A 25,412-nucleotide genomic window follows, 5' to 3' on the forward strand; every position below is an offset into this window, starting at 1 on the left:
TTTCTATATATTTTTTTAAATATAATCTATCTCTCACTGGTAAAATTAACCTAGCCTAAAAATTCTAGACTGTTCATGTCTTTGACAGTGGGCAAACTTACAAAATCAGCAAGGGATCAAATACTTATTTCCTTCACTGTATGATCTTAGTCTGACCACCAAAATAGACCATGCTCTCATTTGTAGACAGGTGGTCACTTTCTCCTTTGTGTCTGACTTCCTGTGAGCTACAGGATTACATCTTCACCCATCTAATCTCTCCTGGCAGCTCTGAGACACTTCCTCTCACCGCCCAGCTTCACCATCCAGTATATTCCTATGAGATGCTGCGCCTTACTGCCTTAGGTGTAAAAATGGACATAGAAAAACCTATCATAATCAGGATAGATCTATCACAATCAAGATAGGAGGCAGAGGAGATAGACTAAAGCTACACCACATAGGACATGGAGGAAAGTCTGCAGTGTTAGGGGACAGAAGTTCTCTGTTATTGATCCATCACTTGCTGCACTTAGATAGGACTCAAAGCAGAGCAAGTGCAGTATGATGAGGCTCCGCCCCTTTGCAAAGCCAGAAGAATCAGGGGAAATGTAGGCTGAATGTGCCATCAACTAAAGAGGTATACACAAGGCATACACAAGAGCCTGTACATTATTCTTTAATAATAGCCTATGCTGCACTATATAGACAAAAAAGCAGGAGTGCTTCTTTAAGTATTAAAGAAAAAATTCAATAATGGCCATTATCCACAATAAAAATGTATGCACACTCAAGATTTGATAGATAGATAGATAGATAGATAGATGATAGATAGATAGATAGATAGATAGATAGATAGATAGATAGATAGATAGATAGATAGATAGATAGATAGATAGATAGATAGATAGATAGATAGATGATAGATAGATAGATAGATAGATAGATAGATAGATAGATAGATAGATAGATAGATAGATAGATAGATAGATAGATAGATAGATAAATAGATAGATAGATAGAATGTAAATTACATTACATTCTCAGAAAAAAAAATCAACTTACAAACTGTATTGTCTTGTCAGCTTTTTTAATCTTGGTGGTCTGACTTCTTGCTTGCTTGAAGTTGATCCTGTAGATTGTGTGCTCTCAGTCCGTAGAGATGCTGGGCTCCTGTGTCGAAAAGAACAAATGTGGCTAAATAAGCAGGAAAACATGCAGTTAAACAATATGCTATAAGCTCTAAAGCTTCCCCAAGTGGCAGCTGTAGGCAGTTAGGATTTCATTCATTTAATCCTATGGCTGTGTGGGGGGAAGGATATATTATAAAATAATTTAACACATAATGTAGGAAATAAAATCAACATGTTTAAAGGTGGACATTTACATTGAGCATTTGTAGACTATGAGCAACTTAGTAAACTGTACATCAAACAATTCAAGTAGCAGCCAGGGGCAATCCCCATAAATTGAACCATGACAGACAAATATATGCCAAATATTGCCACATTTAAAAAAAAAAATGAAAGAAGGAACAAAAGGGAGGGAGAGAAAGAGGGAAAAGAGGGGGGAAAGGTAGGAGAATGAGATTCGAATATCTTCTTGGCAAAATGAACCTAAGAGGTCATCCCGAGGTATCTGAGCCATGGCTGCCAAACTTGAAGGAAGAGCTCCTCTTTATCTGAGACCATACAGTGCAGGGGTCTCAATCATGCGGCCCACGGGCCGCATGCGGCCCCTGGGGCTATCTGCGGCCCGCGGGACACAGAGCCGCTAGTACAGACTCTGCTCTGGTACACTGGAATTCCCTGACATCGCTGTGCACATATGAACAGCGATGTCTGGGGCTTCCCCAGAGCCGGAGTCCCGTGCAGAGCGCTAGTATAGGCTCTGCTCCGGGACTCTGTGGAATTTCCTGACATCGCTGTTCAGATATGGACAGTGTGTCAGGGTCTTCCTAGGAGCGGAGTCAAGGGCAGAGCGCTAGTATCGGCTCTGCTCCGGGACTCTGTGGAATTCCCTGACATCGGTGTCCATGTTTGGACACACGATGTCTGGGGCTTCCCCAGAACGGAGTGCCGGGCAGAGCGCTAGTACAGGCTCTGCTCTGGGACTCTGTGGAATTCCCTGACATCGCTGTCCATATATGGACAGTGTGTCAGGGTCTTCCCCAGAGCGGAGTCCCGGGCAGAGCGCTAGCATCGGCTCTGCGCCGGGACTCTGTGGAATTCACTGACATCGGTGTCCATGTTTGGACACATGATGTCTGAGGCTTCCCCAGAGCGGAGTCGCGGGCAGAGCACTAGTACAGGCTCTGCTCCGGGACTCTGTGGAATCATCTGACATCGCTGTCCACATATGGACAGTGTTGTCAAGGTCTTCCCCAGAGCGGAGTCCCGGGCAGAGCGCTAGTATAGTCTCTGCTCCGGGACTCTGTGGAATCTTCTGACATCGCTGCCTACATATGGACAGCGATGTCTGGGGCTTCCCCATAGCTGGAGGTCCCGGGCAGAGCGCTAGTATAGTCTCTGCTCTGGGAATCTGGGGAAGCCTCTGAGATCGCTGTCCATACATCGACAGTGATGTCAGGGGGCTTCCGCAGAGCAGTAGTCCCAGTAATGTCAGGAGCACAGCTGGAGTCTCAGGAAGAGCCTACTAGCGCTCTGCCCGGGACTCTGGCTCTGAGGTTGCCCCTGATATCACATTCCGGTCCATGGGAATCCCCTGATGTCACTGTGTATGGACAGTGACGTCAGGGGCTCCAACAGTAGAGGAAACCCCATCCAAAGCGTCGGCAACGCTCTGGCTGGGGATTCCACTCCTAGAGGGAGCCCCAATGGAGCTATCTGCGGAGGGCACTGTGGCAGCATCGGCGGAGGGCACTGTGGCAGCATCTAAGGAGGGCACTGTGGCAGCATCTATGGAGGGCACTGTGGCAGCATCTACAGAGGACACTGTGGCATTATCTAGGGTTGTGTTGCATTATCTACAGAGGGCACTGTGGTATTATCTACAGAGGGCACTGTGGCATTATCTACAGAGGGCATTGTGGCATTATCTGCAGAGGGCACTATGGCAGCATCTACAGAGGACTCTGTGGCAGTATCTACAGAGGGCACTGTGGCAGCATCTACAGAGGGCACTGTGGCAACATCCACAGAGGGCACTGTGGCAACATCCACAGAGGGCCCGGTGGCAGCATCCACAGAGGGCACTGTGGCACTATCTAAAAAGGGGCTGCCCAATCTTGACATGTGTGTCTGCCAAACGCTGCTAACTGATCCGCGGACTGCATTTAGCAACACTTAACTGGAAAACTGAATTGTTGAAATAAGCACAAGTAGAAATCTCTAAAATTTTAAACCTAGCGGTATTATTATAGTAATGTAGTATTATTATAGTAATATAGTGTTATAGTAGTTCAAATAACTAATTGATTAACAATAATTTTGTATTGTATCAAATTTGAAAGTAATGCGGCCCGTCAACGTCCCATTTTTTCTATATGTGGCCCACTTACCCGGCCGAGTTTGAGACCCCTGATACAGTGTAAACGGTCAACTATGAGCACCTTTATAATGAATTTTATTTATTGCTTCAGTTCATCTAAATAATTAATAAATAAAGAAACGTTCAAAGAGTCTTGATTATCCTGTAGTTTTCTGTATGTAGCTCCTATGCAGAGCTACGTGTCTCCAAGATTAGAGACTACAAACAAACCCTGTGTATAGACTTTTATTTGCCCAATCTTCTAGGTTAAATTCACACAGGGCAGATACGCTACGTAAAGGTACACAGCGTATACGCCCCGGTGGCCGCAGGGAATTCCGGGCAAAAAACTGCACCAAATTGTGGTGCAGTTTTCCGCCCAGAATGTCCGTAGCGGAAAACCACACCATTTAGCCATCCTATGATTGGCTGCAGCGGTCACATGGGATGAAATGTCATCCCAGGAGGCCGGCATGAAGAAAGTCAGAGGTCAGCACAATATTTAAAAAAAAATTCTAAGTTGCAATTTTTGCAGCATAATTGCTGCGATTCCGCTTGACTGTTGAGGGTTTTAGATCCCTATTGAATTCAATGGGGAAAACCTGCAACAAAATAACAGCGATTCCGCAACCGCAATTGACATGCTGTTTCTTAAAAAATTGCACCGCATGTCAATTTGTGTGCGGAATGTCCGCATGTCACGTACGCAGCGTGTGGATGAAACTTCTAAAAATCTCAACCACTCCTCTGCTACTGTATTATGCTAAGGATTTTCTACAGAAAATCCATAGTATTAACGCCACGTGGGGACTAGCCCCTGTTAGAATGTTAACGAGAATAGGGGTTAGTGGGAGATTTCTTTGTCTTAAATGCTATGGACACCATTGAGGGCATTTTTTTTTCTTTTAATAAATAGATTAGTCAGTGTGTTTAGTGTAACTTTGTAATTAGTCTTTATTATTTACTTTTGGAGATACAGCTGTTCTGTATTCTTTATACAGAACTGCTGTGTCTCTCCTTTTACACTGAATCCGTCAGTCCCGCGGACCTGACGGGTTCAGTGTCGGCGGGTCAACACGCAGGATCCACCTGTAATCAATCATATCTAAGTTATGAACTTAGATGTGATCGATTACAGGTGGATCCTGTGTGTCACAGAAACGATGGACTAGCCGACACTGAACCTGTCAGGTCCGCGGGACTGACAGGTTCAGTGTAAAGCGAATGATACAGCTGCTCTGTATAGAGAATACAGAAGAGCTGTATCTCCAAAAGTAATACGATTTTTTAATAAAGACTAGTTACAAATTTACACTAAACACGCTGCCTAATTAATTTATTAAAATAAAAATAAAATATGCCCTCAAAAGGTGTCCATAGCCTTTAAAGTGCTTTTTCAAAGATTAATATGTATGGTGCTTCAACCAATCAAGAGAACTGCATTTGAGTTCTAAGATGTGCGTAAAACCCAACAGTTAGACCCTTAGCAACCACATATTTATGGCATATCCTATGGATATAGCCTAAATGTCTATAATTGAAATACCCCTTTATCCAAAGAACTCTATCCCAGACATCACGAGACAGTGACACTTTAGAGACGTGATCTAGAAGTACAAGTTTTCAATAGCAATATCTAGACACAGGTGCATTTTTAACCCATTGGAGCAGTGTAATGTCCGTGGATGCGGGCTGTCAGCTCCAACCTCCCCCTGACAGCCGCAGCCACGAGTCGGCAAGCGCTGGCCCCAGCCTCCTCCTCTGGAGACGCCAGCGCTCGCGTCCACTCACCTCAGCCGGATCCTGTAGGGTGCGCGAGCATGATCTTGTCCGATCTTAAAGGGGCAACGCGCGCACCGGACCTCATTGATGAACTTTGACCCGTGAGTACCCATGACTATAAGAGGGGTCCAGCCCCCTAGTTCTATGCCTGAGTGTTGTTGTGTTCCCCAGTTTGTCTATGTGATGGCCTCCTAGTGTGTTCCCTGCTCCAGTCACTGTACCTGTACCTGTTCCAGTTCCTGTTCCTAGCATTTCATACATTCCCGGTCTAGCACTGAGCTGTGCCAAAGTCGTGCTGTGCTGCATCCACATCTGACCTGCTCCACCTCGTCTGACATCCGCCTGCTACCTAGTCCCAGCCGAGCCTGCCCTGCTGCTGTCTGTGCTGCCACAGGTACCTATAAAACTATAGACATTCACCTGCTCCCTGTTGGCCAGCTGCCTTACCGCCAAGGCGGTACGGCCCAGTGGGTCCACAGACCCTTCGTGACAGTACGCTGAGGCCATGGACCCCGCTGGTCGATTCAAGACTATGACAACGTCACAGGAGATGCGAGCGGATATGCTGGACCTCCGGTCTCGACAGGACCAACTCCTCCAGGCGTTGAACATTCTTGTACGTTGGCAGGAGGCACAAGCTGCCGTTCCTCCTACTATACCTCCCGGCAATGTTGATCCTCAGACTACACCTCTTGGCAGTATTGACCCATGTGTTTCTTTGCCACTTCCTGACCGCTATGATGGAGAAGCAAGTATCTTTCGTGGTTTTCTTAATCAATGCCAGATCCACTTCAGCCTGTATGCTAAGATATTTTCGTCTGATGGTGCCAGGGTCGCTTTTATCATCTCTCTCCTCACTGGCAAGGCTCTTGCATGGGCGAACCCTATCTGGGAGAGACAAGGACAAGAGACCCGTGACTTTCCTGCCTTCCTCCGGACTTTTCGCATGGTGTTTGAGGAGCCTGGACGGGTCTCATCTGCAGCGGCCTCTTTGATTAACCTGCGCCAAGGAGACACCTCCGTGAGTGAGTATGCCATCCACTTCCACACCCTGGCGGGAGAGCTGTTATGGAACAATGAGGCTCTGGTGGCTGCATTCTGGCATGGACTATCTTCCAGAATTAAAGACGAACTTGCCGCCCGGGATCTGCCGTCTACCCTGGATGACCTCATCCTTCTGTCTGCCCGGATTGATATACGGATCCGTGAATGCCTCCAATAGGTTCAACGGGAGGGAGCCCATCCTAGTCTCGTTCCTACTTTGCAGCAACCGCTGCTGTCCTCAGATGTCGATCCGCCTAAGGAGTCGGTAATAACGGACCAGTATAAGTTATCTACCCAAGAGAGACAATTCAGACGCACATCTGGACTCTGTCTTTATTGCGTCTCAATGGCCATCTTGTGCGCCTATGCCCCCAAAGATCCCAAAACCTAGGGTTGCTTGGAGTGACGACCTTGGGTAAAGATGGACTTCCGTCTAAATTGTCCATACGTGTGACCATAGACTCATCAGGTCTCTGCGTATCTTGACTCTGGATCCGCTGCTAATTTCATCCGCAGAGATCTGGTGGATCTTTTGCAATTACCCACCACACCTCTGGAGAGCCCGTTGACAGTTGCCTCAGTGAATGGACTACTTCTGCCAGACCCAGTTATAGCTGTGACCAAGCCGCCGAGGCTCCAAGTGGGAGCCCTCCAATCCGAACTTCTGTTGTTCTATGTCCTACCCAAAGCTGTTAACCCTGTGTTGCTGGGCCTACCTTGGCTCCCACTGCATGCCCCAGTTCTGGACTGGAATTCTGGAGAAGTTCTCCAGTGGGACCCTGAGTGTCAAGGTCGTTGCCTGGTGCAGATTTGTTTGGCCCAGCCTTCGCTGTCTTGGTCATTGGCAGGCTTGCGGGTAATTATTCTGCCTTTTCGGACGTCTTCAGCAAGAGGGAGGCGGAGACATTGCCCCAACATAGGGCGTATGATTGCCCTATTGAACTGATTCCTGGTGCATCCCTTCCCCGTGGTAGGGTATATCCTCTCTCCTTGCCAGAGACTCTGTCCGTGTCCTCCTATGTGAAAGAGAACTTAGAAAGGGGCTTCATATGAAAGTCTTCCTCCCCGGCAGGAGCCGGGTTCTTCTTCATCAAAAATAGATAGAAAGATGGCTCTCTTCGTCCTTGCATCAACTACCGTGGTCTCAACCAGATCACGGTGAAGAATAAATATCCGTTGCCACTGATCGCTGAACTGTTTGATCGCATACGAGGTGCAACATTTTTTTCTAAACTAGACCTGCGTGCGGATTCGCCAGGTTGATGAATGGAAGACTGCATTTAACACCCGTGATGGACACTATGAGTATCTAGTAATGCCCTTCGGCATGTGCAATGCTCCCGCGGTCTTCCAGGAGTTTGTGAATGACATTTTCCGTGATCTCCTCTATATTTGTGTTGTAGTCTACCTTGATGACATCTTGATTTTCTCTCCAGATCCTATGACGCACCAGAGACATGTCCGTCAGGTTCTGCTATGGTTAAGGGAGAATCGTCTGTACGCTAAGTTAGAGAAGTGCGTGTTTGACAAGGATGCTCTACCCTTCCTGGGCTACATCGTCTTTAATCGTGGTCTCGACATGGATCCTGAAAAGGTAAAGTCTGTTCTGGAGTGGCCACGCCCTCAAGGCTTGAGGGCCATACAGCGCTTTTTGGAATTTGCTAATTTTTACAGGCAGTTTATTCCGAACTTCTCACTGACTTCTCCTATCTCTAACCTTACTAAGAAGGGTATGAACGCCAAGGTGTGGACTCCCGAGGCAGAGCCCGCATTCAATAGACTGAAGAGTGCCTTCACATCAGCCTCTATCCTCCATCATCCGGATGTCTCTCTGCAGTTCTCGTTGGAGGTGGACACGTCCTCTGTCGTTGCTGGTGCACTCCTGTTCCAGAGAGGTCCCAAGGGCAAGTCAAGGGTATGTGGATACTTTTCTAAGCTCCTCTCTTCCGCAGAACGCAACTACTCGATTGGGGATCGGGAGTTGCTGGCCATCAAATTGGCTCTGGAGGAGTGGAGACATCTGCTGGAGTGCGCAGCTCATCCAATCTTGATTTTTACGGACCACAAGAATCTGACCTACCTCCAGACGGCCCAACGGCTGAACCCTCGTCAGGCCAGGTGGTCACTGTTCTTTGCAAGGTTTCAGTTTGAGCTTCATTATCGCCCGGCCGACAAGAATGTGAGGGCCGATGCCTTCAGGTCTTTCGAGACAGAAGACACCATAGAGAGTCCACAGAACATTATTGATCCATATTGCATTGTCTCGGTCAATCCCCTGCAAATTGGGGACATTCCTCCAGGGAGGGCTTTTGTGCGCCTGGCTGATCGTGGAAGAATCCTCCGCTGGGGACACTCCTCTAGACTGGCAGGTCACGCGGGGTTACGTAAGACCCGGGATTTGATTGCTCGTCATTTCTGTTGGCCCACACTGCCCAAGGATATTGTGGACTTCGTTTCTTCCTGTGCTGTATGTGCAGCCAACAAGGCCACTCACTCCAGACCTGCTGGTCTGCTCCAGCCATTGCCTGTGCCCAATGCTCCCTGGCAGCATATAGCTATGGACTTTATCACGGACCTGCCTCTCTCTCTGCTGGATACAGTGCTGTCTGGGTGGTGGTGGACCGATTTTCGAAGATGGCCCACTTCGTTCCTCTGACCGGTCTTCCTTCTGCTCCTCAGTTTGCCAAGTTATTTATCCAACACATCTTCCGCCTGCATGGCTTGCCGCAGCATATTGTGTCTGATCGGGGGGGGGGGGGGTTCAGTTTACCTCGAGGTTCTGGAGAGCCCTCTGCGGACTTCTTGGCGTGAAGTTGGACTTTTCCTCTGCCTACCATCCTCAGTCTAATGGTCAGGTTGAGAGGATGAACCAGATTTTGGAGAACTACCTACGCCACTTCATCTCCAAGCAACATGATTACTGGGTGCAGCTGCTCCCATGGGCGGAGTTCTCCTACAATAATCACACCAGCGAATCTACTAGGAATACACCGTTCTGCATGGTCTACGGCCAGCACCCACGAATTCCTCTCCTGGTGCCTGATACTTCCGAGGTACCTGCAGCTGACTCCACGTTTAGAGACTTTTTGCAGATCTGGCAGCAGACTCGATCCTCCATCCTAATGGCAGTGGACCACATGAAACGGAAGGCTGACACAAGGAGAAGAGAGCCTCCTCGGTTTATTCCTGGCACTAAGGTCTGGCTGTCATCCAGGAATATCCGACTAAGGGTGCCGTCATGTAAATTTGCCCCCAGGTTCCTCGGACCATTCGAGGTCCTGCAGCAAATCAAACCTGTCGCCTACAACCTTCGGCTGCCTCCTACCCTCAGGATTCCCAACTCTTTCCATGTCTTCCTCCTGCAACCAGTGATCCTGAACCGCTATTCCAAGACTCCCAGCCCTGCGGTCGCCTCCAGCGCCCCTTCGGACATCTTTGAGGTCAAGGAGATCTTGGACACCAAGAGAGTGAAAGGAAAGACTTTTTATTTGGTGGACTGGAGGGGGTTTGGCCCTGAAGAGAGGTCCTGGGAGCCAAAGGAGAACCTCAATGCCCCTACTCTTCTGAAGAAGTTTCTCTCTCACTCTGGTCCCAAGAAGAGGGGACGTAAGAGGGTGGATACTGTAATGTCGGTGGCTGCAGGCTGTCAGCTCCAACCTCCCCTGACAGCCGCAGCAACGAGTTGGCAGGCGCTGGCCCCAGCCTCCTCCTCAGGAGACGCCAGCGCTCGCGTCCACTAACCTCAGCCGGATCCCATAGGGTGCGCGCACACGATCGTGCCCGCTCTTAAAGGTCCACAGACCCTTCGTGACAAGTAGCAGCTATTTTTAATACATAGTCGTCTGAGAGCTTGTTTTTTTGCGGGCAGAATTGTACTTTTTAATGGCGCAATTTAATGTAACATATAATTCACTGGGAAACTGATTTTTGCAGAGTGAGACTTAGTTTTTATTGGTACCATTTTGGGGAACATGCGACTTTTGATCACTTTTTATTTTATTTTCATTGTGGGAGCTAAGGTGACCAAAAAACTGCAATTCTCGCGTCTTTTATTGTTCTTTTACGGCATCCATCGTGTGGGTTAAATAGCATTCAATTAGAATACTTCAGACTTTCACAGGCGTGGTGATACCATATCAAAAATTCATATGTTTTTACATTATGTTAGGGGTAAAATGGGAAAAAAGTTTTTAAAATTTTTTTTGTAATATTTTCATTTTTTTAATACGTTTAAAAAACGTAATTTAACACTTTTTTTTAGTCCTCTTTGGGGACTTGAAGATGGTATAATACACTGCAATACTTACGTATTACAGTTTATGGTACTTTTCACCGGCTCTGGCAGGGTTTAATAAGAGGAGAAACATGGCAGACCTGCGGCCTTTATTGATGGGTGGCTTATGTGCAGTGGTCGCTATTGACCGTGGTAACTAAATGGTTAAACGCACAGGATCAAAGTTATCTTCGATCCCAGCTGTTGCAGTAAGGTGTCGGCTGTAACATATAGCCGACACTCGCTGAACATGTAGTGGGCTCAGCCCATGAGCCTGCTCCATCCCCCTCCTTGAAGGGGTTAAGACTTATTTAAATTGAAAAACTTTTATATTTTATGTGATCTAACAGAGAAATGAATATATAATTAGGGAACCCCTTTAAGTAATACCCAAATGTCATTGTCACAGCAAGCATGGAATCAGCTGTCCTGAATGGATTTCAAGTGCCACTGTCTTATAATGTCTTTTGGTTTGTAAAAACCTATTATTAAATATACCTACATTTATGCTAAAGTACTGCAAATTGTCTAAACATAAAGCAGCTTTTCTGCAATTCGCATCAGTATAATGGTGAAGAATGATTGATGTGGAATGAGGGAACTGACCAACTGCTCAACCTCAAAAGTCATTTTCTAATTGATTGTGATAGAAAGTCCAACAATATGAATAATTTTCCTCCTGACTTAATATATCCCACCAAAGTCAGTTAAAGTGTAGCTAAACGTTTGACAAACTTCTGACATGTCATAGTGACATGTCAGAAGTTTGGATTGGTGGGGGTCCGAGCAGTGAGACCTGCATCAATCGCTAGAACGAAGTAGCTGAAGTGCTCGTGTGAATGCCCAGCCGCTTCGTGTCTGTTCAGCTTTTTCCGGAAATCTGATGTTTCGGAGTACGGGCTCATAGACTTTCTATTGTGTCCGTACACCGATACATTTCTTTCCGGAAAAAGCAGTACAAACACGAAGCGGCTGAGCGCTCACACGACCACATCAGCTGCTTCATTCTAGTGATTGGTAGGGGTCTCAGTGCTCGGACCCCCAGCAATCCAAACTTCTGACATGTCACTGTCAAACGTTTAGCTACACTTTAAGTGATTGAAGACACAGAAGTGTAATTCATCTTTATGTATAGCAAATCCATTTCTAAATTATTCATAGAAAATATATTGTGGCGTTTTGTGTCCTTAATTTATTGTTAGAATTAACTGGCTACGTTAAAATGAGAAAATCAGATATTGCCCATTTGCTCTACTGATTTAGTCTCAAAATTAAGCTTTGCAACCGCTTAAGCACCTGTTTTTTGCTCTTTCTTTCTGTTATTTTTCTCTCTTTCTGTTCTATAGTTTTTACAGAAAAATATAGAGAAACATTTCTGTCATTGTTCTATTTGACTTCAACAGGTCTTTGTTGCCATCAGTTGGATTTAGTTAGGTTCCGTTTGTTAAAGGGTAGAATAGCGTAGTCTACCACCTTACTCTACTAGGTAAAAAAACAAAAGGGAAGCCTGATGGTTAGTGCTGGTCATGTATCTCTATCCAGATTTTGTCATATGATGATAGCAATGACTGGCGGATTATTTAAATCTGCTGTGCTTAAGGAATCGGTGGAGGTCCTAGTGGTGGGACCACCACCAGTCAGACAATTATCACCTATCCTGTGGATAGGCGATAAATGATGATCATGGGAAAATGTCTTTAATAAATTCTCCCAGAATACTTTCCAACTATTTAAGAAAAATATAAAAAAATATATGATAGTGACTTTTTAACTACTTTTCTTTATTAGACCACTAGCTACTTTATGCATCTATAAACCTTTTAACTGCACTAGACCACCACAGATAATATAACTGTATATTCATTGCAGAATTATTTATGGGAAGCACTTTGCTTGCACTATTATGTATGGGGGCACTGTGCTGACACTGTTGTTTATGGAGGGTACTCTTTTTGCTATGATGTTGCTATTAATTATGTCCCTCTGATTATCTTCTAGCTGTCATATGTGTGATGTATAAATACATAATTTACTTGTACAATATGATAGATTTATGTGCACTGTATTGTGGTCTTCGTTATGTATACAGCATAATCCATGTACACTGTATACTATAGCAACATAAATTATTTACTATGTAATAAGAACACTGTCTATCAAGTACACGTGCATCTATTTGTATGTGTTTGCATGCCGCATATGCATAGCCATACCCAGAACCCCTACCACCACCACTAAATCTTGCACACATACTCCCTGAGTTTTGATCTATTCTTCTTTCTGTCTGTTGATATGAGTACTGTGAGACAGTGACAGGTAAAGTCATTGAGGGAAGGTATATTTCCCCTAGAATCCTGTCATATGTATCCTAGGCTCCAGGGAATGAGTAGTTCTTGCAATAGAAAGCTCTAGTTTTCCAATCTCGGCTTAAGGAAAAGCCGGAAAAAAGGGCCTGGAGTTGGATTGGAGAAGAGCAGGGCGGGTTCCCCAATCCCTAGTCCATCTCTGTTTGTAGGACAAGGCTGCTGCTCAATTAGCTGCACCTGTAGCCTGTGTATAAAAAGGTGCAGACACAGTGTGTGTGAGTCTCACCCCTGACTCAGACTGGAGACTACTAAGGCTGGAGTAGCCTGTATTCTATGTGAGTAAAGACCTGTGTTACTTTGTGTCCAGTGCCTGGTAGGAAGGCACTCGGTATAGTTAGATAATACCTTGTTTAGTTAGTGCTCAGACGAGCAGGATTTATTTTGTAGTTTGCCTTGTTGTACAAGAGGCTGTTTCTTTGACAAGAATAAAAACACAGGCAAAGCCCTGTTATGACTTTTAATGCACGGTGTCCCTGTCTCTGGCTACAAAGAAACCGCTGTACCAACCTCTCCTGATGCTAAACCCCCACAGTACGTATGCATTTATTTTTTATTCCAGCTATTCAGTCTTTGCTGATTTTAACATCACTGTACCATTCATACTTTCGTGATCAGTCATCGTGCAAGTCTTTTATTCTTTTTACAAGCTACTGTGACAATAAGAAATAACCTTAGATCACAGAGACTTCATAATAGCAAAGCAACTCTCATGGATTGTGGTGTATTTACAATGTATAAATAAAGTTTAAAACTTAAAAATGAAATATATATTTTTAAATATAATAATGCAACACAAAACACTTTTATATTTTATATATAAATAATGGCATATTTATGCATTTTATTCTAATGCTAGGCCTTAAAAGAGGAATTAAAAAGAGAATTTAGAGATTAACTGAAAGTAGTAGGAATGAAAAATATGTACTAAATTCATTTAGATTAAAAAAAATTTACTCCGAGACTATAAGAGCAGGCAAATATGCTATTGAAAATAAATATATGCAGCTTCTTTTAGTTTGCATACCCAGTTCCCCTGCACAAATGTATATTTATTTGGTACTCCAAAAAACAAGTTTACACCAGTGCTGCTATCTAATAAATGAATGTAAAGCCACAAAGCCTTTGTGTAAATTTGCCGAATGCCTCATGCACACGACCGTAGTTTTTATACGCAATTCTGGATCCTTAATTGCGGATAAATTACTGATACATTCATTTGTATCGGCCACGGACACCTTCCCGTATATTTACGGATGTGTGACCGGGCTGTTGAAACGACCTGCAAAAAATAGGACATGTCCTATTTTTCACATTTATGGACCGTGCTCCTATACTTATAAGGCCCCATGCACACGAACGTGTTTTTGCGTCCGCAATTCCCCCGAAAATCCACGGGAGAATTGCGGACCCATTCATTTCTATGGGCCCATTCACACTATCCGTGTTTTCACGGGTCCCCGCATGTCCGCAAATCCGTGCCGCACAAACTCAGGACATGTCTTATTACGGCCCGCAAATTAGATGCGGACATGCCCATAGAAGTCAATGGGCCCGTGGAAAATGGGGTTACACCTCCGTCTGTCAACCGCAGTTTGCGGATTTGCGGAAGTGTTGCTAGGCGACGACCGGCAATGAGTTCTGTCGTCATCCTCTTTTACCTAGGCTTTTTTTTTTATCCACATTTTGCAGATTACATACAGATGAACTGCGGATTACATACGGATGAACTGCGGAGGACATTTCACGGAACACGGTCCTGGAATTTGCGGACCAGAAAAACACTATGGTCGTGTGCATGAGGCCTTACTGTGAGCACAGTCCGCAAATTGGAAGGACACTCCGCATCCCGTCTGTGCAGTATTTTCTAACCGTAAATACTCCACAGTTGTGTGCATGAGGCCTAACACAAAACAAATGTTGCCAAACAATAATATTATATAGATGGCTTGCAATAAACAAACTTGTTTGCATGAATTAAGCGCTACACCATATACCAAATCTTTTAATCCTACCGCAATATTTTAAATGCCCAAATGTTTATACAGTGCATAAGACTCTGCCACTGTTAGGCTATGTTCACACGGGGTCTTTTGCCGAGTTTTTTGACGCAGAAACCGCGTCGCAAAACTCGGCAGAAACGGCCCGAGAACGCCTCCCATTGATTTCAATGGGAGGCGTCGGCGTCTTTTTCCCGCGAGCAGTAAAACTGCCTCGCGGGAAAAAGAAGCGACATGCCCTATCTTCGGGCGCTTCCGCCTCCGACCTCCCATTGACTTCATTGGGAGGCAGGAGAAAGCGTGTTTTATGCCCGCGGCGCTCAATGGCCGCGGGCGAAAAACGGCGAGATAATTGCTATTCACACGGAGTATTTTGGGGGAGGAATATCTGCCTCAAAATTCCGTTTGGAGCTTTGAGGCAGATATTCCTCCCCCAAAATACTCCGTGTGAACATAGCCTTACCCCACATAAAAGATTTGTCCCAAATGTATTTGTACAATACTGCCCAGGCACTTAATTTGGTCAGAGCTTCACCACAGTCCACCTTCGATATGTAGAGATCAAGCAATATCTTTAGTGTCATTGCCTACTGACCTTTGTGTCTACATGTCACGATGCCGATTCCATTTACCATAGACACCTTTTCTTTGATTTTGTAGTGGTTCCAGGCACTTTAGAAATGTGGATGCAGTTACACCTATAATTTTGTCCAGATGGAAATTCCCCAATGTTTTTTTTTTATTATTCTTTTAAACAGATTCCCCTGATATGTATACTGTGTTAAAATAGGTATTTTTTTTGTTGTTGTTTGGGCGTCATTCCATCTATCTTTTTGTCTTCTTTTGGTTTATTTGACTCTTCTTATTATTTTTCCCTTTATTAAAGGCCCTTTTACATGGGAAAAATAATCGCTCAAATGAACATTCATATGAATGCTCCATCCCGATTTTTGCCCTGTATAAACAGTGCGATGATCAGCCCATAAACAAGCTAACGCTCATTCATTGGCTGATCTGCTCGCTTATGCAGCCAATAAAATGGTCGCTAGTTGTCAGCATATTTACATGTGTAAACAGGGAGATGTGCTGCAGATGCTGATGGAAATATATGGGGAAGAACGTTCGCTCATCCCCATAGATAACCAATAATTTCTCCTTTGTGAAAAAAAAGCAAACGTGCTCTCTTGACGAGCGACGCTCATTTTCATGGCCCATATCGGGCTGTGTAGAAGAACCCCAAGTGTCTTATCTTTTTCTTTGTATTCTCTAATTTCTTTGTGTCATACCCGCTTTCTCAAATTTACTTTGCACTTGATCAGCTTCTTTTATGTATTCCATTGTTTCTGCACAGTTTTGTAAAGTTCTCATAAACTGGCTTTTTGGTATGTTTTTTAGCCATACTGAGAGGTGACAGCTTGTAGTTAAAATTAAACTATTGCTATTTGTAAAGCAATTTCTCCCGAGTAAAACAATACCCCACATGTGGTAATAAACGGCTGTTTGAACACATGACAGGGCTTAGAAGGGAAAGAGCACTATTTGGCTTTTGGAGATCACATTTAGCAGGAATGGTTTGCGGAGGCTATGTCGCATTTGCAGAGCCCCTGAGGGGACATAACAATGAAAACGCCCAAAACGTGACTCCATTTAGGAAACTACACCTCTTGAGGAATTCATCTAGGGGTGTAGTAAGCATTTTGACCCCACAGATGTTTCATAGAATTTATTAGAATTGGGCAGTGAAAATAAAAACAATCCTTTTTCTTCAATAAGACGTAGCTTTAGCGCAACAGTTTTCATTTTCTCAACAAATAAAGGAAAAAAAAGAAACCCAACATTTGTAAATCAATTTCTCCCGAGTACGGCAATACCCCATATGCGGTCATAAACTGCTCTTTGGGCACACTGCAGGGCTTAGAAGGGAAGGACCGCCATTTGGAGTGCAGATGTTGCTGGATTGGTTTCTGGGCACCTGTGGGCCCAAAACAGTGGAAACCCCCCAGAAGTGACCCAATTTTGGAAACTACACCCCTCAATGCATTTACCTAGGGGTGTAGTAAGCATTTTAACCCTGCAGATGTTTTGTAGAAATTAGTGTGCACTCGATGTTGCAGAGTGAAAATGGGATTTTTTTCCATAGATATGTCAATATGTGGTGCCCAGCTTATCCCACCATAACAAGACAGCTCTCTAATTATTATGCAGTGTTTCCCGGTTTTAGAAACACCCTACATGGGGCACTAATCTTTTGCCTGGACATCCGACCAGGCTCAGGAGTGAAAGCGTACCATGTAAAATTGAGGCCTAATTTGGCGATTTACAAAGTATTGGTTCACAACTGCAGAGGCTCAGATGTGGAATAATAAAAAGAAACCCTTGAGAAGTGATCCCATTTGGAAACTACACCCCTTAAGGCATTTATTAAGGGGTGTAGTGAGCATTTTCACCCCAAAGGTCTTTTCCATAAATGATTGCACTGCGGATGGTGCAAATTTATATTTTTCCCTAGGTATGCCATTTCAGTGACAAATATGTCATGCCCAGCTTATGCCACTGGAGACACACACCCCAAAAATTGGTAAAAGGGTTCTCCCGGGTATGACTATGCCATATATGTGGAAGGAAACTGCTGTTTGGGCACATTGTAGGGTTCAGAGCGGAGGGAGCGCCATTTGCCATTTGGAGAGCGGATTTTGCATGGTAGAAGATTTGTTTGATTATTGTTGGTGTTTCCATTTATAATGTGGGGGTACATGTAAGCTGGGCAGAGTACATCAGGGGCATAGTCAGGTGGCATAATAATGGGGTAAAAGAAAACAATAAAATGATCCATAGATGTGTGTTACGCTGTGAAGCAATCCTTTCTGCACAGGCTGGTGTCACATAGTTACATAGTTACATAGTTAGTACGGCTGAAAAAAGACACATGTCCAACCAAGGGAAGGGAAAAGGGAAGGAAAAATTTCTACACATAGGAGCTAATATTTTTTTGTTCTAGGAAATTATCTAACCCTTTTTTAAAGCCATCTACTGTCCCTGCTGTGACCAGCTCCTGCGGTAGGCTATTCCATAAATTCACCGTTCTTACTGTAAAGAAGCCTTGTCGCCTCTGCAGCTTGAACCTTTTTTTCTCCAGACGGAGGGAGTGCCCCCTTGTTTTTTGAGGGGGTTTTACAAGGAACAGGATATCACCATATTTTTTGTATGTGCCATTAATATATTTATATAAGTTAATCATGTCCCCCCTTAGTCGTCTTTTTTCAAGGCTAAATAGGTTTAATTCTTTCAATCTTTCCTCATAACTTAAATTCTCCATGCCCCTTATTAGCTTCGTTGCTCTTCTTTGTATTTTTTCCAACTCCAGGGCATCCTTTCTATGAACTGGAGCCCAGAACTGAACTGCATATTCTAGATGGGGCCTCACTAATGCTTTGTAAAGTGGCAATATTACATCTCTGTCCCGCGAGTCCATGCCTCTTTTAATACACGACAATATCTTGCTGGCCTTTGAAGCAGCTGATTGACACTGCATGCTGTTATTGAGTTTATGATTTACAAGAACACCCAGATCCTTCTCAACAAGTGAATCCGCCAGTGTAGCTCCCCCTAGGACATATGATGCATGCAGGTTGTTGGTACCCAGATGGCGTCCTTTCTTATCCCCCTTTTGGTCCACACTCCGCACCTTTGCAGTTTGGGGAATTTTGCTGGGAAAGTGTTGTCCTGGTATAATAAGGGCACCCTCGCTTTCAGCAGATATGTTTTGGCCCTCCCCTTCCTGGTTCCCTAATTTTAGGTCCTTGATAAATCGCCTCTTGAAACAGAAGAAATGTTCCCCTCGAGCTGGCACAACTGCATATTTTTTATTTCCTGACTTATTGGAGCCTTAACTAATTTTATTTTTTCATAGACGTAGTGGTATGAGGGTTTTTTTTTTGTGTGACGAGCTGTAGTTATTATTGGTACCATTTTGGGATACATGCGACTTTTTGATCACCTTTTATCCTATTTTTTTCGGAGGCCAGGTAAACAAAAAACCGCAATTCTGCCATAGTTTTTTTTATTTTTTTTATACAGCGTTCGCCATGCATTATAAACTACATGTTCACGTTATTCTGCGGGTCAGTACGATTCCAGTGATACCTAATTTATAGCACTTTTTTATGTTTTACAACTTTTTGCACAATAAAATTACTTTTGTAAAAAGAATGTATTTTTTCTGTCGCCAAGTTGTGAGAACCATAACTTTTTAATTTTTTTGTCGACGGAGCTGTATGAGGGCTTGTTTTTTGCGAGACGAGCTATAGTTTTTATAGGTACCATTTTTGGATACGTGCGACTTTTTGATCACTTTTTATTCCAATATTTGTAGGGCAAAGTGACCAAAAAACAGAAACTCTGGTATCGTTTTTTTACGGTTTTTTTTTTTACGCTGTTCACCACGTGCAGAAAGTAATATAATACTTTGATACCTCAGGTCGTTACGGTCGTGGCGATACCAAATACGTATGGTTTATTATTTTTTTCAATAATAAAGGACTTGATAAAGGAAAAAGGGCGATTGTGTTTTATTTTATTACTTGAAACTTTTATTGTTTTCAAACTTAAATTTTTTTCACTTTTTTTTTACACTTTTTTTCAAGTCCCACTAGGGGACTTGAAGTTCCAACTGTCTGATGTTTTTTTTCTAATACATTGCACTACCTACGTAGTGCAATGTATTAGATCTATCAGTTATTCACTGACAGCAAGCCGATTAGGCTTCGCCTCCCGGCGGGGCCTAATCGGCTTCCGTAATGGCAGAGCAGGAGGCCATTGTGTCTCCTGTTGCCATAGCAGCAGTTGCCAGTCCTGATTGTCTGTCAGGGCTGGCGATCTGCTAGTAACCGCTATGATGCAGCAATCGCTTTCGATTGCTGCATCGAAGGGGTTAATGGCAGGGATCAGAGCTAGTACCTGCCATTACAGGTGGATGTCAGCTGTAACATAGTGCAATGTATTAGATCTATCAGTTATTCACTGACAGCAAGCCGATTAGGCTTCGCCTCCCGGCGGGGCCTAATCGGCTTCCGTAATGGCAGAGCAGGAGGCCATTGTGTCTCCTGTTGCCATAGCAGCAGTTGCCAGTCCTGATTGTCTGTCAGGGCTGGCGATCTGCTAGTAACCGCTATGATGCAGCAATCGCTTTCGATTGCTGCATCGAAGGGGTTAATGGCAGGGATCAGAGCTAGTACCTGCCATTACAGGTGGATGTCAGCTGTAACATACAGCTGACTTCCACTGCTGATGACGCCGGATCATCTCCTGAGCCGGCACCATCTTGCCGGCGGCTACGGAAGCCGATCAGGCTCCGCCGGCGGGCGGATCTTGACCGGCTTCCGTGCTAGGCAGACAGGGAGGCCAGTATTAGGCCTCCGGTAGCCATTGCAGCCACCGGAACCCCGGCAATTTCATTGCTGGGGTTCCGATGAGCTGCTAACAGCTTAAATGTAGCGATCACGTTTGAACGCTGCATTGAAGGGGTTAATGGCGGGGATCGAAGCTAATTTCAGTCCACGCCATTACAGACGGATGTCAGCTGTAAGATACAGCTGAGATCCGGCGATGATGGCACCGGCTCAGCTTCTGAGCCGGTGCCAAACATTTGGCGTAAGTATACGACATTTTGCAGGAAGCACTGGCTTTCCATGTCGTATACTTACGACAAATGTCGGGAAGGGGTTAAAACTCCCCATTTAGCTTTAGTATCCCTTTTTACCATTACATGATCCCAGTCTACAAGACTAAGTGCTTACCTAAAATGAAACAAATTCTGAGCAAATGTTATAATTTCGAATTGGAAGTCAGGATTTTTTATTTTTTTTTAAAAAAGCTTCATAACTTGCTGCACAAAAAGGGTAATATACATGATTAAATGCAACAAAAAATTGGTATAGGTCACACAAATTGCCCCTTATGCAAGTGATTAAGGGAACATTTGTATAAAATTTTTAAAAATGTTCCTGTTTTATGGACATGTCAGTAGGTCCTGACATGTCCATAAATTTCACAGACAGACAATTTATTTCAGTAGTATGTAATGATTCCTTTCCCCTGTGGTGGCTGGCACATAGGGGTAATAAAAGGCGTCATCCAAGAATAAAAAATGATCACCTATCCACAGGAAAGGTGCTAATTTTCTGATTGCTGAAAGCCCCACCGCTAAGATCCGCACCATTTGTGAGAACGGAGGTTTCTAACCCCTGCAGTGAGGAGGAGCTTAAACGTAGCGACGGTGGAGCATTCCCCCGATGCTCCGTTCAATGTCTATAGGACTTATCGAAACAGCGCTGTAATTGGCTGCATCCATCAGTCCCTTAGACTTTGAATGCAGCATCAGTGCGCATGTTCGACCGCTGCTCCATTCAATATCCTTCTCACTGCGGTCGAGCAGTGAGGAGGAACAGGTGGTCAGGACACCCATTCTTGTGATCAGTGGGGTGTCCCAGCAGTGGGGCCACCAGCATTCGGACAACTATCACCTATCCTTAAAAACTTGTCCTCAGTTACACGGCAAATTACAGCTGTTCGCTGGACCATTCTAACAATAAGGGACCCATTTAGGTTTAAATTTACGTAAGATGGGGCAAGCCATTTAAACTCACGCCTCATGCAAACGTTAATATGACAGGCTATCGCAAAATTTTTATATATTTAATGTAAGTAAATATTTGGTATGTTTAACAATATGATCAATGTGCCAAGAGAATGACAAAATGTGATTGTTTGTGATTTTTTTTGTCTGTTTCAAAATACAAAAATTCAATATAAATAGTCAAATATTTATGTGTAAATAATACCTTAAAACCAGCAACAAGAAAAATAATATATTTTCTATTTCTAAATGCAATTGCAGTAAGTAGGCAATAACAGACCTTACATTAGTGTCCTGCAGGCTTGAACTCTTACAGAAATCTGACACATATGTCTCTTCTGTCCCAACCTAAAGGAGAAAGAAAATGTTACTTGAATAGCCGTGTATATCCTACAGTTACTCATAGACACTGACAAGGCCCAAAAAGAAAACGGTCCATTAACTTAATGAAATAAAAGGGGCTCCCACTCGGAACAGGATCTCAGGCCAGAGCGTCTGCAATGCTCTGGCCAGGGATACCGCTCCTGGAGAAGCCATGATGGCAGAATAAAGCACCTGGAGGCCGAGTGGGCACCCCCAAGGGCAGTGGGCCCCAGCACTTGCCTGAGTCCGCCGAGTGCTGATGCTGGCGGACACAAAACATGTTTCAACTGCTCCAGAGTCCAGTGGCGACATGCTTTACACCACTCCATCCGATTCTTGTCATTGTGCTTGGAGATGTGAGGCTTGCATGCAGCCGCTCAGCCATGGAAACCCATGCCATGAACCTCCCTGCGCACAGTTTTTGAGCGCATGTTAATGCCAGGGGAGGTTTGGAACTCTGCCGTTATTGAGTCTGCGGGGCGTTGTTGACTTTTATGCTCTTTGGGGCTGAGTTGCTGTAGTTCCTAAGTGCTTCCACTTGCAATAATACCACTCACAGGTGATCATGGAATATCTAGGAGGGACGAAATTCCACTACCTGACTTGTTGCAAACGTGGCATCCTATTACAGTACAACGTTGGAGTTCAGTGAACTCTTTAGAACGACCCACTCCTTTACAAATGTTTATAAAGGCAGACTGCATGGCTAGGTGCTGGATTTTATACACCTGTGGCAATGGGACTGAATAAAACACACAAATTCAATGATTAAGAGGGGTCCCCCACAAATGTTGTGCATTCACTATATATATATATATATATATATATATATATATATTGTGTAACGGGAGACTCTCTTCTCTCTCTCATTACAACCATTGGCTTTAGCTAGTACCACAACATACTGTATGACTGAAGTTCGTCTCATACTCGCAAGCCTTAACACAGATCATTCAGTACAAAGGGAAAATAAAGCAGTGGGATACATACACACATGTAGAAAATCACCACACCGTGATCTTTCTGTACATAAAATATAAACTAGCACCAAAAAACAGGTGACATTTTTTTGTATTATGTACAAAGCATGTATATAGTGAATATGCCAATATAACTATAATCTTCGAAATATCACTTAAAGGAGTTGTCCCAAGATCGACATTTATCATCTATCCTCGACGACCATTCTTCCAATTTATTTATAGACCTTGGTAAGGCTTCGTTCACTCTTGCGTTGTCACATTCCGTTGTCCTGCTCCGTGAGAGGAGCAGTACAAGGCAATAATCGAAGCAACAGTACCGTTGCACAACGGACACTGCTGGCGGCCGACGGAACCCATTGACTTTAATAGGTTCTGTCGGGGTGTCCGTGATTTTATCGGACAAAATAGTGCAGCATGCTGCGTTATTATCTCTGGTAAGCCCTGCCGGATCTGGGACGTATTCCAAGAGTCATAACGGTTTTATTTTTCCATCGATGTAGCTGTATGAGGGCTATTTTGCAGGACTAGTGTTATTTTTTTCAGTGGCAGCATTTTGGGGTACATATAACTAATTCATTAGCTTTTATCATTTATTTGGGGATGGAATGCAATAAAAAAAAAACATCAATTTCGCCATTTTTTGTGTTGTTTTTTTTTTTGCTGTATATAGTGCGGTAAAAATATCATGTTAACTTTATTGTATAGGTCAGTATGAACGTGGCAATATAAAATATGTCTGTAAATTTTTTTTCATGTTTTAGTACTTTTGTACACTATAAACAAGTTTTATGGAAAAAAAATCATACTATATTTGTTTTGCTACATTCCAAGATCCATAATTTTTGGCTTTTTCTGCCGGCGTAGCCATATGATAGCTTGTTATTGCGGGATGAGTTGTTATTTTTTATAGTACCATTTTAGGGTACATATAATTTATTGATTAACGCATATTTTTTGGGGGAAGGGAAATGAAAATGAAAAGCATTTCCCAGTTCGTTTCTAATTTTGTTTTTACGCTATGCACCGTGCGGTATAACTAATAAGTTAAATTTGTTCTACGGGTCGTTACAATTGCGGTGGTACCAAATATGTATTTTTTTATGAATAACTTTTTAGAATTTTTTTTTTGTTCACTAACTACAGCAAAATAGCATAGAGGGAGCCAACACAACAATGGGCCATATGTCAAGGAAAAAAAGAAAAACAGGGCTGGAACCAGGGAGACAGCGCTATTCAGGTCAGTAAACCTGTACAACTTATATGACTTAGTGACAGGTGTAATGTCCACGGCCACAGACCGCAGACTCCTCTCATCCTGCTGACGCCTTCCTTCCCGGAGATGCCAGCACATGCTGCCGTCCTGGCCTGCAGTGACCACTAGGGTGCGCGAGCTCAGTCCCAGCCTTAGAGGGCCAGCGCGCAAATATGTTTAGAATTGTCTAATCACCCGGGACTATAAGAAGGACCCTGCCCCTTCACTCATTGCCTGAGCGTTGTTGTGCTTTCCCGTGTCAGTCTAGGAAATGGTACCCTTAGTGTTTTCTTGTTCCCGTTCCTGCTGCCTGTATCCTGTATCCCGTGCTACCTTGTTCCTTTGCCTTAAAAGAGTTGGAGTCATGTTGTGTTACACCACGCCTGGTGTCTGCTGCCAAGGTCTCATCTGAGCCTAGCCACCGCTACTGTCTGTAGTACCACAGGTACCCTTGCTCGTACTATAGACTTTACTTGGTACACTGTTTGGCCAGCTGCTGTCCCACTACGATGGTACGGCCCAGTGGGTCCACATGCCCACAGATCGTGACAACAGGCTCTCTTTAATCATCTAGTTTAGTTTACAGGGCATCTGTGAAAATGCAGTATTTTAAAATGTTTCACCATGGACAACATGTCAGCATGCACAGAAGGATGCAAAGAGTGGGGTTTGATATCTTCACATTTTGTGCCTAAAAGATTGTGATTTTTCCAGAAAAAACATTTACACAAGGGTACTCAAGAATGTTCATTAGTGGTTTAAATCCTATCCAGCCCTCTTTGACACATCCCTGTTTAGTCTAGAGTAGACAAGGAGTGAATAAGTACACTCTTGAGTGGCTTAGGGTGGTAAAGGGATTAATAGACACATCCATGTGCGATTGGGTGGGAGAAGGGGGTGTCTCTTTGGGCGCATTGACACCTCTGATCATACAGACATTGTACTGTAGATCTGATTTAGACTCTGTTCACATCGCATGATGAAAACCAACAGTGACTGATGGAACCCATTGGACATGCTGGGCATTGTATCTCTCCGATCTTGCTAATAGAGGGAGGTCTATATGGTCTAATGAGACATATGAAAATTGTATATTCATAACACAAGACCTTTACATTTTGAGTAAAAATAGGAATTAGTCTCTTACATGGAACATATTTGAAGGAAAACGATTGAATGTTTGATGGATTGGTTGCCTTACTTATAACTGCACAACAATCTCACATGCAAAACTCATGGATAAGGCCTCC

General features: G+C 43.9%; 1 protein-coding gene across 3 annotated transcripts in view; it reads right to left on the reverse strand.

Annotated features, from left to right (window-relative positions):
- The window catches only part of EPB41L4B (erythrocyte membrane protein band 4.1 like 4B), a 592,948-nt gene that overhangs the window by 63,643 nt on the left and 503,893 nt on the right, over window positions 1-25,412 (reverse strand). For all 3 annotated transcript variants that reach the window (XM_075826848.1, XM_075826847.1, XM_075826846.1), the window contains exons 19-20: window positions 21,845-21,912; window positions 1,045-1,152 (exon numbers count right to left, since the gene is read on the reverse strand). In XM_075826848.1, the coding sequence (XP_075682963.1) occupies window positions 1,045-1,152; window positions 21,845-21,912 (176 nt within the window). The remainder of the gene's footprint in view (window positions 1-1,044; window positions 1,153-21,844; window positions 21,913-25,412) is intronic.

This window comes from Rhinoderma darwinii, chromosome 5 (genome assembly GCF_050947455.1).
Source record: "Rhinoderma darwinii isolate aRhiDar2 chromosome 5, aRhiDar2.hap1, whole genome shotgun sequence".
In the NCBI taxonomy this organism is placed as follows: Eukaryota; Metazoa; Chordata; class Amphibia; order Anura; family Rhinodermatidae; genus Rhinoderma; species Rhinoderma darwinii.